This window comes from Bufo bufo, chromosome 9 (genome assembly GCF_905171765.1).
Source record: "Bufo bufo chromosome 9, aBufBuf1.1, whole genome shotgun sequence".
Lineage (NCBI taxonomy): Eukaryota > Metazoa > Chordata > Amphibia > Anura > Bufonidae > Bufo > Bufo bufo.
This window is the reverse complement of record NC_053397.1, coordinates 193647135-193667592: the sequence shown is the minus strand read 5'-3', so window position 1 is coordinate 193667592 and position 20458 is coordinate 193647135. Positions and strand designations below refer to the sequence as shown.

General features: G+C 43.0%; 1 protein-coding gene across 1 annotated transcript in view; it reads right to left on the bottom strand.

Moving 5' to 3' along the window:
* The window catches only part of ASTN1 (astrotactin 1), a 519295-nt gene that overhangs the window by 170923 nt on the left and 327914 nt on the right, over positions 1 to 20458 (bottom strand). The window contains exon 4 of the mRNA XM_040408285.1: positions 17350 to 17523. Coding sequence (XP_040264219.1) covers positions 17350 to 17523 — 174 coding nt within the window. The remainder of the gene's footprint in view (positions 1 to 17349; positions 17524 to 20458) is intronic.

Here is a 20458-nt window from a genome sequence, read left to right as displayed (position 1 = left end):
TAGTGGGAAGCTGGTAAAAAAAAATCCAAGATGGGGTGGAATTGGAAAAAAACACAATTTCAACATAGTTTTATGGGTTTAGTTTTTTTGTAGCATTCCCTACATATGTGGTAAAACTCATCTGTAGTGCAATTACAGCAATACCACATTTATTTAGTTTTTCTTGTGTTTTAATACAAAAAAAAAAAAATTTGGTTTGCATTGCCCCATTCTGACCAGCATAACTTTACAGGTCCTTCTGAAAAAATTAGCATATTGTGATAAAGTTCATTATTTTCTGTAATGTACTGAAAAACATTAGACTTTCATATATTTTAGATTCATTACACACAACTGAAGTAGTTCAAGCCTTTTCTTGTTTTAATATTGATGATTTTGGCATACAGCTCATAAAAACCCCAAATTCCTATCTCAAAAAATTTGCATATCATGAAAAGGTTCTCTAAACGAGCTATTAACCTAATCATCTAAATCAACTCATTAACTCTAAACACCTGCAAAAGATTCCTGAGGCTTTTAAAAACTCCCAGCCTGGTTCATTACTCAAAACCGCAATCATGGGTAAGACTGCCGACCTGACTGCTGTCCAGAAGGCCATCATTGACACCCTCAAGCAAGAGGGTAAGACACAGAAAGAAATTTCTGAACGAATAGGCTGTTCCCAGAGTGCTGTATCAAGGCACCTCAGTGGGAAGTCTGTGGGAAGGAAAAAGTGTGGCAGAAACGCTGCACAACGAGAAGAGGTGACCGGACCCTGAGGAAGATTGTGGAGAAGGACCGATTCCAGACCTTGGGGGACCTGCGGAAGCAGTGGACTGAGTCTGGAGTAGAAACATCCAGAGCCACCGTGTACAGGCGTGTGCAGGAAATGGGCTACAGGTGCCGCATTCCCCAGGTCAAGCCACTTTTGAACCAGAAACAGCGGCAGAAGCGCCTGACCTGGGCTACAGAGAAGCAGCACTGGACTGTTGCTCAGTGGTCCAAAGTACTTTTTCCGGATGAAAGCAAATTTTGCATGTCATTCGGAAATCAAGGTGCCAGAGTCTGGAGGAAGACTGGGGAGAGGGAAATGCCAAAATGCCTGAAGTCCAGTGTCAAGTACCCACAGTCAGTGATGGTCTGGGGTGCCATGTCAGCTGCTGGTGTTGGTCCACTGTGTTTTATCAAGGGCAGGGTCAATGCAGCTAGCTATCAGGAGATTTTGGAGCACTTCATGCTTCCATCTGCTGAAAAGCTTTATGGAGATGAAGATTTCATTTTTCAGCACGACCTGGCACCTGCTCACAGTGCCAAAACCACTGGTAAATGGTTTACTGACCATGGTATTACTGTGCTCAATTGGCCTGCCAACTCTCCTGACCTGAACCCCATAGAGAATCTGTGGGATATTGGGAAGAGAAAGTTGAGAGACGCAAGACCCAACACTCTGGATGAGCTTAAGGCCGCTATCGAAGCATCCTGGGCCTCCATAACACCTCAGCAGTGCCACAGGCTGATTGCCTCCATGCCACGCCGCATTGAAGCAGTCATTTCTGCAAAAGGATTCCCGACCAAGTATTGAGTGCATAACTGAACTTAATTATTTGAAGGTTGACTTTTTTTGTATTAAAAACACTTTTCTTTTATTGGTCGGATGAAATATGCTAATTTTTTTAGATAGGAATTTGGGGTTTTCATGAGCTGTATGCCAAAATCATCAATATTAAAACAAGAAAAGGCTTGAACTACTTCAGTTGTGTGTAATGAATCTAAAATATATGAAAGTCTAATGTTTATCAGTACATTACAGAAAATAATGAACTTTATCACAATATGCAAATTTTTTTAGAAGGACCTGTATATGTGTGTGTCTACGGAGCTGTGCATGGTTTCATTTTTTGCAGGCGTATCTGTATTTTTTTTTTATTGAAACTAAGTTGTGTACTGTATATCATTTTTTTATTCTAATTCTTTTGAGAAGTTAAGTGACGAAAAAATGGTGAATCACTAGGTGGGATAGATACATTTATATTTTTAGGGCTAGTTGTACTTGACTAGATCCTTTTGGTGGTAATTATCATCATTTTACAGCTCACAGTTAGGGCTCATGCACACGACAGTATTTTGCGTTCAGTATACTGGCCGTTTTTTTTGTTCAGTATGCGGTACATATACTGAACCATTAACTGAAGTTTCTCCGTGTGCATTTCGTTTCAGTATTTCCGTACCGTGAAAAGATAGAACATGTCCTATTTTTGTCCGCAAATCACGGTGCTTGGCTCCATTCAAGTAAATGGGTCCGCAAAAAAAACTGAACACATACGAAAATGCATCCGTATGTCTTCCGTATCCGTTCCGTTTTTTGCGGAACCATCTTTTGAAAATGTTATGCCCAGCCCAATTTTTTCTATGTAATTACTGTATACTGTATATGGCATACGGAGAAACGGAACGGAGAAACGGAAAAAAAACCACAACGGAAACAAAAAACGGAACAACGGATCCGTAAAAAAAGGACCGCAAAACACTGAAAAAGCCATACTGTCGTGTGCATGAGCCCTAAGTGCTGGTAATGAGGTTGTATCAGTACATTGAGCTATAGACATGTATTACTTATATCTCTATATTTCATTATGGTTTTCCAATTTGTCCGTAAAAAATGCCTGTGATTTTTGGATTAGTTGTCCAGAAAAAAAGAAAAACTCTGGTTGGCAACCCTGCTTTGGGATATGAACTACACTTTGTGCACATTGATATTTAGGTTGCTTTGACACGAGCCATATGGATTGTGTTAAGATCTGTTCATGGACAAACTGATGGTTTTGCAGACAAGTTCAATCATTTGTTTTTCACAATTGTATTCAGTGTATGTATTTTTTCTGTCCGGATTATATCCGGATTCTATGTGTTTTTCATGCGTGTGAATAAAAACTGTAGAATAACAATCTTCATCTCCTAGTAGCCATCAGTGAAAAAAACATTGCATCTGGATCCCATCCATTTTTCACGCAGGCCCTATTCATTTCTATGGAATCCGCACAATATTGAACATGCTGAGATTTTTTCTGAACGCAAAGATGATCCTTGAAAAATGCTATGCGTTCTCTACACTCATCGCATCCGGACGGAAAACTCACTCGTGTGAAAGAGGCTGAAGATGAGCGAATTTTTCTAAAATTTGATTTGCCAGTTAGTCAAATTTTTCGAAAAAAATTCTGTTCGATCCGAATATATTCGCGGCAAATTACATTAAAAACAGCTATTTCCTGGCTACTGAGAGCCTTGATAGTGGTGTTGAACACTGTGCCTTGTAGTAACACACAGAGGGAGTCTGCTCTGGTAGTGAAATAATACTGTGAGCCAATATGACATGCAGATGACAGGCGTCGCTCTTAGAATCACTGCACACCTCACTTATTAGGGCAGTCACGGGGTCAAAACTGACCAAATAACTCAAGTATGAACTGAACCTTACAGGTCGATGTTAGTGCCAAGAAGAAGCGCACTCCTTTTACACCGTCGCCAGCTGATTCCACATAGATGTTCTTAGAACCTGTTCTTTTAAACTGTTATAAAAGTAGAGCCCCCCCAAAAGTGTGGAGAGGGTGTCAGCAGTAAGTTTGTGTTGACGTCACTAATTATTTTGCCCTTCCTCTGATCCGTCAGAACAATAACCCACAAAAAAACGGATCCTGTCTGTGGAGCATCTGCCTTCACTCAGTCAGCATTTGCTCAATAATCCATCAGTATTGTTAAAGCCCAAAAAAACAGCAGTGGATCTAAAACAGAGATGACACGTAATTGGAATATTTTCATGTCTTCTGTGTTTTGTACCCACTCCTGCTTTTGGCTACCAAATCATAAGCCAATTCTGATGCAAAATAAGGACCATGTCATGCAGGCCTTACAGCTGTTACATAGAAAGGATCTGTTGTGCATCTCATTTTTCCTTCCTTCTGACAGATCAGAAGAATGGTCAAATAAATGATGATGACAGCCAGGCCGAAAGGCAAAATAGTGGCCCAGTCATGAAGTGGGGAGAGTGGGAACAGCATGAGGAGACCACAGAGTGGCCCAATGACAGGGTCTGGAGGTTTGCGTCAGCATCAGGAGGCCACATAGTGGCACAATAACAGAGTGTGGAGGTGGCAGCACCATCAGAAGACAACAGAGTGGCACAATGACAGAGTCTGGAAGTGGCGGCAGCAGCACTAGCAGCATCAGGAGAAGGCCTCAGGGTGGCACAATGAGTGTGGAAGTGGCAGCAGCATCAGGAGACCACAGAGTGGCAAGCTGACATAGTGTGGAGGTGGCGGCAGCATCAGGAAGCCACTGAGTGGCAAGGTGACATAGTGTGGAGGTGGCAGCAGCATCAGGATGCCACAGAGTGGCAAGGTGAGATAGTGTGGAGGTGGCAGCAGCATGAAGAGGCCACAGCATGAGGAGGCCACAGAGTGGCACGACGGCGAAATATTGTGGAGGTGGCAGCAGCATGAGGGGGCCACAGAGTGGCACGACAAAGAGAGATTGCGGAGGTGGCAGCAGTATGAGGAGGCCACCAAGTGGCACAATGACAGAATCTGGAGGTGGCGGCAGCAGTAGAAGGCCACAGAGTGGCACAATTACAGAGTGCGGAGGTGGCGGCGGCAGCAGCATCAGGAGGAGGCCACAGGGTGGCACAATGACTGAGTGCGGAGGTGGCGGCGGCAGCAGCATCAGGAGTAGGCCACAGGGTGGCACAATGACCGAGTGTGGAGGTGGCGGCAGCATCAGGAGACCACAGAGTGGCAAGGTGACATAGTGTGGAGGTGGCGGCAACATCAGGAGGCCACAGAGTGGCAAGGTGAGATAGTGTGGAGGTAGCAGCAGCATGAGGAGGCCACAGAGTGGCACGACGACGAGAGATTGTGGAGGTGGCAGCAGCATGAGAAGGCCACTGAGTGGCCACTTCGTCTATTCATTTATAGGGAATATGGAACAGAACAGAAGGTTAACATTTCTCAACTTTATAAAGTGTTGCTTAAAACCCGATTTAATAATACACGTTCTCCAGTACAAAAGGCTTGGCAAATAGATTGTCCGTGAATTTCCCTCGAAGATTGGGATAATATATTGGCGAATTTAAGTTTACTTTATTATTATTTTAATTAGGTTTTGGTTAAATTTAATATTAAATATTTAATAAATGTAATAATAAAAATTAAGGAGAGAATCCGCCAGTCTTCAGTTTATTCAACGACATGGTTACGATGGAGAAAGCATTGCAAAAAAACAATTTCTCTCCACCTGGAGACGACTCCTGTCAAGATTGATGCAAGTGCGGTATCGGCTGCTCATCGACCGATCGAGATACTTCTGGGGCAACCTGCCTGGCATGAACAGGCCTATAGTAGCTCCAAGACAAAGTGTCAAGATAGCTTTGAGCCCAGAAGAAGAAGAGTAGCAAAGTTCCTAAAGATACGTCAGTAAAGAAGATTTTACCGCATATAACCGCAGCGCTGACCGCTAAATAAATGTAGTTTTTCGACCAAAATACTTCAATAAAGATTTTACCACATATAACCGCAGTGCTGAACGCTGAATAAAATTTGTAAACGCTTTTAGCAGAAATAAATGCACCAGTGAATGCGTATATATTTTTTCCTTTCTGTACTGAAATAGGCCACTAAACGCTTTCAAAACATATAACTGCCGCCTACGTGAACTGAGAATGTATTTTTCTTTTTGTACTGAAATAGGCCACTAAACGCTTTCAACACAAATAACCGCCGATGTGAACTGAGAATATATTTTTCTTTTTGTACTAAAATACAAAATAACACATATAACCGCCGCACTGACTAACTGCTACCGTCGCTACTTCCGTGAACCCCTGCACCACTACTTCCCGGGTAGGTAGGCTGCTGCGAAGCAGATGGTCTACCCCGGGCACGTTTGGCTGAAATAGGCCACTAAACGCTTTTGCCACAAATAAGTGCACCAGTGAAGTGCGTGTATTTTTTTCATTCTGTACGCTTTCAACACATATAACTGCAGAAGTGAACTGAGAATATATTTTTCTTTCTGTACTGAAATAGGCCAGAAAACACTTTTAGCAGAAATAAATGCCCCAGTGAAGTGCGAATGTATTTCTTTCTGTACGCTTTCAAAACATATAACTGCAGAAGTAAACTGCGTATATATTTTTCTTGTTTGAAAAGTTATAAGCCACTAACGGCTTTTCAACATAGCACTTGCACCCCATGAACAAATAGCTGGAATGACAGAGCTGTATAATGGCTATTTGGATCCCCAAATAATCTTTCCCTGCACTTGTAAATCGTTTTTCTGGCACTGTTCCTAGCGTTTTCTGACGTCTCTCCCTGCACTAAGAAGCTGTGAAATGATTCCTCCCTATCCTTTCCCTGCACTTATAAATTGTTTTTTCAGTTTTTTTTTTCTCAATGAGGTTTTTTCAGTTTATGTCCCTAGCGCCTTCTCACATCTGTCCCTGCACTCCGAACGCTTGAAAATGTCTGACTCTAAGATGGCCGCTGTATTTATAGGGCTGTGACATCACAGGGCTGGCTGCTGATTGGCTGCATTCATGGCATTATGGGTCAGCCCGCCTTCCCAGAGTTCCTTGCCCCATGTCCTAAAACGCGTAGCCGCCATTGTAGCTGCCATTTTTGAAAAAATTGCGATTCGTTACCACGAAGCGCGAGGAAATTCACATTCGTTGAAAATAAAAATTTTCCGAAAATTCGGATCGAATTCCACTTTGTCTGATTCGATTCACTCATCTCTGAAAGAGGCCTTAGAGTTCAGCCAAAAAAGAAATCTAAAAGAAAATATCATATTGTTTAAATCATGTTAAACATATTTTAATGCATATTTGATGGTTATTTTTACTTTTCCATGTCATTTATCGTTAAAAAAATGAAAATAAAATCCTGCAGTTTTTGCCCTGGCCACTAGGCCTAATAATTAGACACCATTTCTTGGTCTGTACAGAACACTTTTCAGCAGTCATCTCATCATCACATGCAGGATTACAATGACAGATGCAAGTCGCCTGCCTCCATAATCATGTTCAGGAAAGAACAAAAATCAGATCATAAGAAAAGCATACATGTGATTATCTGGTTCTGACTGGCAAAAAAATAATAATAATAGGTGACTGCCCTTTAAGTTCCTCTATGCTATTGTGTGGCCCCCAGGGCTCTGAGGGCTACTAGTGGTGGGGTATGCCCCAAGCTATATATATCCAGTTAAATTTGGTGAAATCCTTAAAGCTGTCATCTTTCATCAAACAATAAAGAGCAAATCCTTGTTTTAAAAGGTTAAAGAATGTGTTGCTTTACAATAGAAGCAACGCTCGCCATTTGCCATGATGTTCGGTGTAGATCACCAGTATATAGCTGAGCGGTGAATACATACATTGGGGGAATCCAGAAGCAATGCAATATTACTTTCTATAAATGTGCGCATTTCTCTAAGCTCAGATATTGCCGTGAGAAGCAGAAGATTATATCTCTGCTAAAGTAATTAAATAGCAAGAAATGTAAAAAGTTACTTCAAGCAATACAATGGAAAATAATGTATTGCAAAAACTTTAATCTAGAGTCAAGCTATAGGCAAACTTTAGGGTATAAGGGTAGTCTGCCTTTTCCAAATATTTTGTATTATCCAGTGTCTGCACTTAGTCACCAGAACTAGGATCTGAATTTCTATGTTCCCCAGGCTCAAGTGTGCAAACAAAGCACCGGCTCTACAGAATCTGCAGTAAGTTCTGCAATTTAAGCATTCAACCACTAAAATATGCAGTCATGAGAAAAACAAGCTATACCGTCTTTAAATTCTACGTTTTTTACATATCAGGTTATAATAAAAGACATCTAGGGGCACATTTATTATTTATTAATAAAGCCCTGCGCTGGCGGTGGATCGCTGACGTTATATAGAAGCGCCGGCCTCTACATAATTTCGGCATATCCACCGCCGCTTCTAAATGTAAGACAGCTTCCTTGCTGTCTTACATATAGACCAAACAGGCATAGAAAATGGTAACTTAGACGGGCCTACAGGCCCATCCCCTTCCCTGTCTCCATCTCCCGTTAAATGCAGGATTTACATCAGGCCAGGGGAAGACTGGGCAGTTAAATTGGCCCTGGAAAAAAAAAGCTAAAAGTGGTCCCAATTTTGTAGGTTGAGAGGGTGGGACATCACAACTAGATGAGGCCAATACAAGTTGGCAGGGTCAGTAATACCATCTCACAGAACCTACGACCACAGTGTAGCACAAAATACATCAATAGATGCCATGTTCTGTCCTCCTCGAATTGTCTCTAATGGATATTGAGCAGGGGGTTTAAGAAGTGAGGTGTGGGCCAAAAAACTAAGCCAGCCCTACCTTTAGCAAGCTGACTGGACTTACTCTAATAATGACTCCTATAGCATCCCCAGTAGTACCGTATGTAACCGGCCAACGGTAGTAAGGAGGGTTCGGGTTACCCCATGGGCATCAGCCCACCGGGAAAATTCCCTGTAAGCTCTGTGGCCAGTCCCATCCTGCATCTGGCACTGCATAGGAATGGTCACATGCGCCACTGAAGCCAATGACTGGCTTCAGCAGTGATGTGCCACTTGTGGCCACGTCACACCTGAAGCCAGTTATTGGCTGCAGTGGAACATCTGACCATGCCCATGCAGATCTGAATGTAAACACTGCGGGGACTGCAACATGGACACAGAGGAGGCATCAAGGAGGACTGGATTTGCGAGGAGCAGGGAAGCATGAATACTCTGCTTAGGGATGCAAGCCGCTGGCTAACAACTCATTATTCCCGGATAACCTCTTTAACATTTTGTAAATATAACCTCAGATGCACAGCAATACATGACAGATTACAAATTGTCATTATTTATTTAACAAAAATAATTAATGACCATCAGGAAGTATGAAAGCAGACGTTTTGGCAGTTTGCTGGTCTGGAAAAGAGGAAAAACATCAGCAATGATCTTAATAAAGCAATGATTGCTGCCCATCAATCTGGGAAGGACTGTATGGCCATTTCCAAACAAGTTGAAGTTCATCATTCTACAGTGACTGTATGCAGACGATAGACAAACATAAATGGAAGTAGGTATATGACCTTGCCTTAAAGGGAATATAATCACCTATATTTTTGTTTACTAACCAGATACTAAAATGTATTGAGAAAAATGTATGAAGAGAAATTGTTAAAAGGGTATTCCCATCACAGACAATGGGGGCATATTGCTAGGATATGTCCCCATTGTCTGATAGGTACAGGATGGAGCAGGGAGAGCGGTGGCTGGAGGAACCCGGGTTTCCTGGTGTCCGGGCACCGCCAAGCGCTCTCGCCATACAAGTGAATGGAAGCGCACCACGCTTGTGCAGCCACCGCTCCTTTTTATTTCTATGGGGCTGACGGAAATAGCCGAACCAGCGCTTGGCTATTTCCGTCAGCCACATAGAAATGAATGGAGGGTGGCTGTGCATGCGCAGCGCGCCTTCCTCCACCTTTTCCCTCTCCGTGACCCGGACCTGGGACCCGGACCTGTTAGACAATGGGGTCAAATCCTAGCGATATGCTCCTATTGTCTGTGATGGGACAACCCCTTTAAGTCCGTTTTTTAGGAGTCTATGATGCCATACTTTTCACAAAATGTGTCGAAAGTTGGAAGAAGTTTGATAAATGTAGTAGATCTTTTACTTTACATGTCGGTCTTGAGTTGATAGCACCAACCATTTACTGAAATAAGAGTGCAATAATTTTGATAAATCTTGCTTAACTCGTCTCGACTGTGCAGCCATGTTCACTTTCCAACCCACTTTTCAAAACTGGAGTTAGTGGTGCAAAATTTGGGGCAAATGAGCCCAAAAAAGCCTCAAAGCCGTTTGGGAAAACGATCCTCCCATTGTTTTTTTTTTATGTTTTTTTTTTTTTTAATTATAGTTTTTTTTAAATTTTATTTTCTGTACATGGTTATAGGGTGTTGCTTTTAACAGCATTCAGATTAGGCTACATTTTTACATTTGCGTTTTCAATTCCGCTATTGAGATCAGTCATAGGATCTCAATAGAGGAAGAAAACGCTTCAGTTTTGTCCCTATTCATTCTCAGTGGGGAAAGAACTGAACGAAACGGAGTGCGCCAAAATTCATTCCGTTCCGTTTGGTTGCGCTTCCATCTCGGACAGAATAACGCTGCAAGCAGCATTTTTCTGTCTGCAATGTGGTGCAGGGCAAGACGCACAATGTAAGTCAATGAGGACGGATCCGTTTTCTCTGACACAATAGAAAATGGATCTGTCCCCCATTGACTTTTAATGGTGTGCATGAGGGATTCGTGTTGGCTATAGAAGACATTATACAACCGGATCCGTTCATGACGGCTGCGTGCGGTTGTATTATTGTAACGGAAGCGTTTTTGCAAAAAGGAGTCTATAGTCTGGAGATGACTTCTTGACTTCTAGAAGGCTTCGTTCACATCACCGTTCAGCCTTTCCTTTCTCCTGCTTCGTTTAGAAGCAGGAGAACGGAAAGGACGGATTCAGCACATAACTGAGCCGAACGGAACATTTATTTTTTCTTAAATTGTCATTTTCTCTCATCTTGGAATGACATTTTGGGACTTTGGAATGAAATGATATAGACTAAAGTTACAATGGTTTCAACCTGCAGTGGAACCGATTAATATTGTAACTTGAGGGACCCTTGTATTTACTAAAATCAGACTTGTTAGAAGAGAAGAAGGCCCTTCAGCGCGGTCTTGTTATACACTATGACAGTATCTGCAAGCAGACAATGGATATTTCCAAACAAAACATTTATTTAGTTTTAAATTATTCAGGTTTTCTTTGCAAAAACCTATAAATATATTCATCGAGCAGCTTTATATGAATCGTATGCACCTTACAACGGTGGGTTACGTGTGTTCTGTGCCCTGAAAGGCAACATCTACGCTCTAATTCCAACATGCATTTCCTTTTTTTTCTTTTCTTTTTTTTTGGCAGAAGGCAAACCAATTAAAGGGCACCAAGCTGGGATAATGCTAGCCTCTCCGCCACAACCCTAGTCAGGATATTCATTCTGTAGACAGAGATTAACATTTATAAAGAGCTTTCCATAAATACAAAAAATACATATTCCTCTCCTGCGATAATCATTCATTAAAAGGATAAAACAGCTTGTGTCATTGATATCACTAATACTGACAGGCAGAAGAAAGCATCACTTCAAGTGGAGTCTCCGTCGTTCTTAGGCCTCTTTCTCATGGGCGTGTGCGGATCCGCAATACACGGGCGCCGTTCCGTGGGTATTCCGCATCACGGATGGGGACCCATTCACTTCAATGGGTCCGCAAATCCGGAGATGCGGAATGGTGCGGGGCGGAGCAAGGAACGGAACCCTACGGAAGCACTACGGAGTGCTTCCTTGGGGGTTTCGTCCAGTACTTCCGTTTTCGCAAAAAGATAGAACATGTCCTATCTTTTTGCGGAACGGCCGGATCGCGGACCCATTCAAGGGAATGGGTCCGCGATCCACTGTGGCTGCCCCACGGACTGTGCTCGTGCATTGCGGCCCGCATTTTGCGCGCCGCAGCACGACCATGGGGCGCGCACACACACGTGGGAAAGAGGCACGTGTGTGACCCGTGCCCGTGCCGTAGGTCAGCCGCATCGGATTGCGGGCCCATTCACTTTAATGGGTCCGCGATCCGCCTGTTCCGCAAAAAGATAGGACATGTTCTATCTTTTTGCGGAACGGAAGTACGGGACGCAACCCCACGGAAGCACTCCATAGTGCTTCCGAGGGGTCCCGTTCCGTGCGGCCGTTCCGCAATTCCGGATTTGTGGACCCATTGAAGTGAATGGGTCCGCCTCTGTGATGCGGAATGCACACGGAACTGTGGCCGTGTATTGCGGCCCGCAATACGGCCACGGATCACACAGGTTCGTGTGAACTAGGCCTTAGGGTACGGCCACATGTACAGGTTTCTGCAGGCAGTTTTGTAAACCAAAACCAGGAGTGAATTCAAAAAAGGAGAAATGGTATCAGCCCTTTAAACATCTTCTTCTTCTTTTATGATCCACTCCTGACTTTGGCTTTCAAAACCGTATTAGGAAACCTGACCGCGTGGCCGGACCCTTACAATTCAAAATGCAAATTCTTTCTTGTTCCTTTCTGCCACTGAGTATACTGGAAGGGATGTGACACCAACATCTACATCTACTGGGGATTACCTGCGTATAGGATAGGGATGCAACATGCACTGTCTATCTGGTTGATGAATGCATACATTATCTGGACACTGGGTGCCCCCTTTAGGTACGGCCACACAGAGCAGCCTTGATCCGGTCAGGTTGCGGCCGTGCTACGGTCAAGAGCCGCGCGGCCAATTACTTCGCAGCTTCCTTTCATTTAACCAATGTAGACTTCACTGTATAGTCGGTCTTCATTGTTAATGGCCGCTGGGTATTGAAGGTGCCGGACGGTCATTAAACTAATGAAGATCAACTACTGTATACAGTGCGGTCTTCATTAATTAAAGGAAAGGCAGCTGCGGGCTAATTGGCCTCCTGGTTCTTGACCGCAGCACGGCTGCCCCATGTGGACGTACCCTTCATCTAGTGGTTATATACACTTTTACTTGGCTCTTGTGTCTCCTATTTGTCTACTCATCATTTGGATTATTTATCTGGTGCTGTATGCACTACTCTCTGGGCTATGCATGTACTTTGTATCGGGATGCTATATAAGATAATTATCTGGATGCTGTATGCACTACTATCTGGATACTGAGTACCATAGATATCGGGACACTTTATACACCCCATATCTAGTGCCTGTATATGCTGTGTATAGTATTTATCTGGACTCTGTACAGGATGCTTTATAAGACAAATTATTGCGATGTCGTGTGCGATATTTATCTGGATGCTGAGTACGCTAGATATCTGGACACTGTACGCACTACTTTACCGGGGGTTACATACTTTTACTTGCCTCCTCTGTATACCATGTATCTAGTCATTGTGTGCATTATTCTTTATCTGAACTTTGTATGTATTTTGTATCTGGATGCTTTATGAAACGTTATCTGGACACTCCTTATCTGGTGGCTATATACTTTTAGGCTACTTTCTCACTTGCGGCAGTGTGATCCGGTGGGAAGTTCCGCCTTAGGAACTGGCCGCCGGATCCGCCGATCTGCCGCTGACTGAAAGCATTTGTGAGACGGATCCGGATGCGGATCCGTCTCACAAATGCATTGCAAGGACCGATCCGTCTCACAAATGCATTGCAAGGACCGATCCGTCTCTCCGCTTGTCATGCGGACAGACGGATCCGTCTTGTATCTTTTTTCACATTTTTACCGGTCTGCGCCAGAAGGACGGATCTAGCACAAATACATTCCTATGGGAAAAAATTCCGGCATTCAGGCAAGTCTTTCATATTTTTTTCGCCGGAGATAAAACAGTAGCATGCTGCGGTTTTATCTTTTGCCTGATAGGTCAAAATGACTGAACTGAAGACATCCTGATTCATCCTGAATGGATTGCTCTCCATTCAGAATGCATTGGGCTATACCTGATCAGTTCTTTCCCGTTATAGAGCCCCTAGGACGGAACTCAGCGCCGGAAAAGAAAAACGCTAGTGTGAAAGTACCCTTACTTGGATCCTGTGTATACTATTTATCTAGTCGCTGTGTGGATTATTTCTATGGATGCTGTATGATACAATTTCTCTGGACTTTGTACTGTATGTACTTTGTATCTGGATGATCTAGAAGACTAATTATCACAATGCTGTATGTAATATTTATCTGGATGCTGCTGAGCAGACTGTATACAGTACTTTTCTGGTGGCTGTATACTTTGAGTTGGCTCCTGTGTGTTCTATTTATCTAGTCACTATGGGAGCTGTATGATATCATTTATCTGAACATTCTGATTACTTTGTATCCGGATGCTTTATGAGACTAATTATCGGGATGCTGTATGCACTATTTCTTTAGGTGCTGGGCACATTTGATATCTGGACAATGTATATACTCCTTATCTGGTAGCTTTATACACTTCTACTTGGGTAGTGTGTACTGTATATGATGTATCTTGTCACTGTGCATTATTTTTAAGGGTGCTGTATGATACAAGTTATCTGGACTCCATGTGTAGTTTGTATCTGATGTGGTAAGAGACTGGATGTGGTGTGCACTATTTATCTGGACACAATACACGCTCTTTATCTGGTGGCTGTATACACTTACATGTATGCTGAATATACTATTTACCTAGTCCCTGCATGCATTATTTATACGAATGCTGTATGATACCGTTAGGCTACTTTCACACTGGCGTTTTGGTTTCCGTTTGTGAGATCCGTTCAGGGATCTCACAAGCGGTCCAAAACGGATCAGTTTTGCCCTTAATGCATTCAAAATGGATAAGGATCCGCTCAGAATGCATCAGTTTGTCTCCGTTCCGTCTCCATTCCACTTTGGGGTCCGTCTGATGAAACTGAGCCAAACGGATCCGTCCTGACACACAATGTAAGTCAATGGGGACGGATCCGTTTTCACTGACACAATCTGGCACAATAGAAAACTGATCTGTCCCCCGTTGACTTTCAATGGTGTTCAAGATGGATCTGTCTTGTCTATGTTAAAGATAATACAAACGGATCCGTTCTGAACGGATGCAGACGGTTGTATTATCTGAACGGATCCGTCTGTGCAGATCCATGACGGATCCGTACCAAATGCGAGTGTGAAAGTAGATGGACTTCATGTGTAGTTTGTATCTGAAGCTGTAAGGCCTCCTGCACACGACCGTTTTTTTTCCCCCTGTTTACTGGCCGTTTTTTGCGTTCTGTATACGGTCCGTATACGGAACCATTCATTTCAATGGTTCCGCAAAAAAAACGGAATGTACTCCGTATGCATTCCATTTCCGTATTTCCGTTTTTCCGTTCTGTTTAGGCTCCATTCACACGTCCGCAAATGGGTCCGCATTCGTTCTGCAATTTTGCGGAACGGGTGCGGACCCATTCATTTTCTATGTGGATGGAATGGATGCGGACAGCACACAGTGTGCTGTCAGCATCCGCATTTGCGGAGCGCGGCCCCGATCTTCAGGTCCGCAGCTCCGCAAAAGATAGAACATGTCCTATTCTTGTCCGCAGCTTGCGGACAAGAATAGGCATTTCTATAGGGGTGCCGGGGGCGGGTGTGTTGCGGATACGCAATTTGCGGGTCCGCAACACACCACGGACGTGTAAATGGAGCCTTAAAGATAGAACATGTCCTATTATTGCCCGCAAATCACGTTCCGTGGCTCCATTCAAGTCAATGGGTCAGCAAAAAAACGGAAATGCATTTGTATGTCTTCCATTTCCGTTCCGTTTTTTGAGGAACCATCGATTGAAAATGTTATGCCCAGCCCAATTGTATCTATGTAATTACTGTATACTGTATATGCCATACGGAAAAACGGAACGGAAAAACAGAACAGAAACGGAAACACAACGGAAACAAAAAACGGAACAACGGATCCGTAAAAAACTGACCGCAAAACACTGAAAAAGCCATACGGTCGTGTGCAGGAGGCCTAAGAGACAGATTATCAGGATGTTATATGCACTTTTTATCTGGATACACTCCTTATCTGGTGGCTACATAAACTTTTACTTGGATGCTGCATATTCTATTTATCTAGTCACTGCAGGCATTATTTACAGTATATGAGTGTTGCATGGCAATCTAGATTATCCATGTAAGGGTGGGTTCACACTAGCGTTATGGAGTCCATTATGGCTTTCCGTTATAACAGGGTTATAACGGAACATAACGGAATCCATAAGACGGAAGGACGGATCCGTTTATTCTCCGTCCTAATAGAAGTCTATGGGAATCAAAACGGATCCGTCTGGTTCCCGTTATGCAAGACGGAAAACAAAGTCCTGTCTTCCGTCTTGCATAACGGGACCCAGACGGATCTGTTATGTTTTCCCATAGACTTCTATTAGGATGGAGCAAAACGGAATGCCTCTTAAAGGCTTCCGCTTTGCATTCCATCCTATGGATTCCGTTATGTTCCGTTATAACCCTGTTATAACGGAAAGCCATAACGGACTCCATAACGCTAGTGTGAACCCACCCTAATGTGTATTTGCTTTCTGTATCTTTCTTCACCTGCTCGCTGCCCACACAGTGTTCAAGGGTGCGACCACAGGGTCAGGTTTCCCAATTAAGTTTTTGAAGCCAAAATCAGAAGTGGATCTTCGAAACAGAGAAAGTATGAAGGAGAAATACGACTTCTCCTCTTTTTTGAATTCACTCCTGGTTTTGGCTGCATGCAGAATCCTGACTGTGTAGTCGTACCCTTACAATCAATGATCCCTACCAGTGTTGAGTGAAATTTACAAAAATTTGATTTGGCTGCTTCGCCGAATTTCACAAAAAGCAATTCGTCACGAAGCGCATTTCTTTGTAAGTAGCCGATGCAATCATGCGGAATGGCGATTGCATCCCCCCCCCCATCATTAAAACCCTCAGACGTCTGAGATGAAAAATGAGGGCTTTCGGGGATTAATCAGTTAAAAAAATAAAATAAAATAATACTCACCTTATCCATTTGAGCTCGAAGAGGCCACCACGGCAATCTTAATTGAAAATCCCGCGTGAAAACTCACGTGGTGCTTGACACTGGCCGGTGATACGTCCCCGCGCACAATATTTTGCGCGGGATCTTCAATCAAGATTGCCGCAGCAGCCTCTTCACGCTGAAATGGAGGAGGCGACATATTTTATTTTGCTTTTACCGGCGTTTTAGGGAAAATTGATTAATTACCACGAAGCACGAAGAGATTTGGCTTCGCACAAATCAAATTTTCCCTGAAATTTGGATCGAAGTCCACTTCGAATACTTCGATTCGCTCAACCCTAATCCCTACTGTCGGATTAGCTCACTATGCAGAGGGCAGAATCTAGGTTCTCCAAGCGGCAATGTACCGGATAATACTAACAAAGGCACACAAACTAGATTGAAATAAACATTGTTTATTAATGCAATCTTACGCACAAGAACAAGTGGGTGACCCCTTAAAAAAAGTCTCCTCTTACGGGGTAGAACCGGTCAAGTAGCACATATATTGTAAACACTTGAACACGTACAAAGCACTATATAGACGTATTATATGGAAATGCACACAGATTTTTTTAGACTATGACTAATATGTCTTGCACTCACACAAATTTTCTCCTGCATTTAACTCCACATATGTGGTGAAATCAATTAGCAAAAACAGGCATTTACGCAATCGGAGAACTACATCCACGCAGACTCTCTCACACGCGGGCACCTCGCGACTTGCTGTTGATTCGTTTATGCTGGCTGGAAGCGCCATGGGACAGCAGGGTAGTGGGCTGGTGGTTGGGGTCCCCTGGATTGTTCGAGATCATGCTTTCCTTGTACTTGCTCATCAGAGACATCTTGGCGTTATCGCCTCCTGAAGAGGCAGAATTCAAAGCAAAGACTGAAAGACAAGAACAAAGAAATCCACATTTTTACCGCCTGCGTGTGATATGTTGACATAGGCGCGCACATTTACTCAAGGACATCTGAAATACAGCACCACATAATGTATGACTACGGCACAAGAATACATGCAGGTAAACTCAATGGTGCTCGAAGAGACTGTCAACCCAGCAGGTAGTAATTACAATAAACTCACAGAAAGGCCTCATCAGATATGCAAAGGAACAGTAATGAAAGAAGGTGTGGAAGGTGTCAGAGGATCCAAGATGTTACCGCAAAACGACATTTTGCTAGGGGGAATCTCACCCTTAGGAAAATGATTTTCTTACAAAATGTATCAAGGCCACAAGTAAAGACTAAAATGTAAAGTAACCATGGAAAATCATAGCAAACACAAGACCTTTAATTGTCCTCTTCTGTCAAGACAAGACACATCTTTACAGTTCCTCGCCCAGAGCCCATCAGTCTAGCTATGATGCCATTCAAGCCCAGTCCCTGGGCACTTCAGCTATTCAGGAATATGGGAAAGAGGGATGACAGATTGCCCCTTTATAGGAGCTAGAATATTGATTGTGACCCATATTTTGCAGAATCGGGTACTACTACTAAAATTATAGGCATATTAGCTCACTTCCAAGCCATCTTTGTAGTGCTACCTACTGGAGGGAGCTACCCTACAGTCAATGAGGGTCATTTATCAATACCGGTATTTTCTATGTCAGACTTGATATCCCCTGCACCATTGTAGGATGTGCTTAATTTATGATGAGGTGCATAAATTGAGGGCATCCTCTGGCAGTCCGTGCACCTACATTGAAGCCTACACCAGCTTATATCTGGCGTAGATTTCAGTCACCGTTTACACCATGATGTATGATGATAAATCTATTTGGCCCAATGCCCGTGCCCACACTTTTCCCCACATCACACCCCCTATTTTGAAAGGGATAAAGGCAATGTAAAAATTTAATTTCTGCCACTTTTTGGAAAGTGGTGACTTTCCATACCAGTTTTCTGGCTTAAGAGGACAATAAATTACCCCCAATCATTCACTTTTTAAAAGCCTTGCAGCAGAACTAAGGATATTAGCTAAAGCAAGAGCTTTGTTCAAAAGAAAACCCATCTGCTGAGAGCTCTTTTAAGTTTCTCGCTCCTCATCCATACAGGGTGGTTGGTTGGGTGGGAGGTCTTTGTTGGAGTTCTTGGTTGGTAGAGTTTCTCCTTGCGGAGAGCACCCGAGCTGTTGTAGAGCCATGCAATGCTTAATGGGAAAAATAATATGCAGATTAGCAAGATTTGGCTACTGTGTAGCTACCTCCACTAGGTGGCGCTGCAGAGACAGCTTTCTTTCTCTTGGAAGTGAGCTATTTTGCATCTTCCCGAGGCCTATAAGACTCTGGTAGGAGAAACAGAACTCCTTAAGACTTAAAAGATTCCTTAATAAAAGGAATTTTAATTTTTTAGTAAGAAATACAATTTAAGTACTATTTGAATGGGGCCTATTTAAAATCTGATTAAAATTTAATTTTTTCTCCTAATAATATCCTGTCGGGAGGTAACTAGTGTTGAGCGCGAATATTCAAATCGCTAATTTTAATCGTGAGTATCGGCACTTTGATAATTCGCAAATATTTAGAATATAGTGCTATATATTCATATTCGCGAATAGTGTCGAATATTGTGATCGTGAATTTATCACAAATATATTACGTTGCCTATTTTTTGCAATCAAGTTAACAGTGACTGGAGATCACAAATTCTCGAATTTGTGAATTTATGGCGAATATTCGGCCAAAAACTCACGAAATATCGCAAATTTGAATATTGCCTATGCCGCTCATCACTAGCGGTAACAAGATGCCTCAGCCGTCTGCAGAATATTCTGCCCGTGCCCCATGGACATTAGAGCAACCATATATTGTAAAAACAATTAGAGATGAGTAAATGGATTTGGTGTGAATTGAATTTCCTAAAAGAATTTGGATTTCAGGGAATCTGACATTTTTGGGATTTGTCTCCGCAAATCGCTGGAAATGGCAACCAACATTTTACAGAACAGAAGACAGAGAAGAAGGCATGTGCCATCAAAAAGGAGATATTTGACAGGGCTATACGTTATGCTGATGATGTTTTCACTGCCAGGTCCTGTCAAATCAGTGCAGAGGGCGCTGCAGTTGCAGAGAGAGCAGGGCCTCTAGGTGTAATGGTAACGCCCCCATTGCTCCTAGAGGCTCATTTGCACATACTTAAACATCATTTATCTCAACAATGCGGACACATATGAACATGGGACCAACACAGATGCCTTCAGCTGCCAAGCGCACATGTAACAGGTCAGACAGTGTCATAGGTACAAAACTGCTGACAGATGCCCTTTAAAAGAGGAACTTTCCTCTTACTACATGCATGTAATGCAATAAAACACATGATAAATATTTTACTGCTCCATCTTAATCCTCATTTGTAAATGGACAGAAGGGCTGAATGACAATTGCATTAGATCTGCAGGTAAAAGGGATAACATTAAAAAAAGTAAGCATTTATTTTCTGAGTTCGGAGCTGAGCGGCGTGATGAATGGCTGCACGAGACAATAGAGCGGCTGCTCAAGGTTACCGAGCTGCTGCGGAAAGTAATTCCCTTTGCACTGTCTTGTCATTTAGATCTTGACAGAAGTGAAAAATCTAAAAGACTCGAAATGCAAAAGAGAAGGTGAGCAGCATCTGTCCTCTCCTCCTCTCCTAATGACTACAATAAACTGACGCTTTATCAGTCTGATATCGCAGAGGGGGCGGCCTAATGGCGTCGTTTACCTGACAATGAGCGCTGCTCACCATCGTTTCTATCTGTGCATGGAAATGGAGACTATAAAATGCATCCTACTGAAGATGGACGTAATGTAGGACTTTAGAGAGCAACTAACTCTTACAAACAA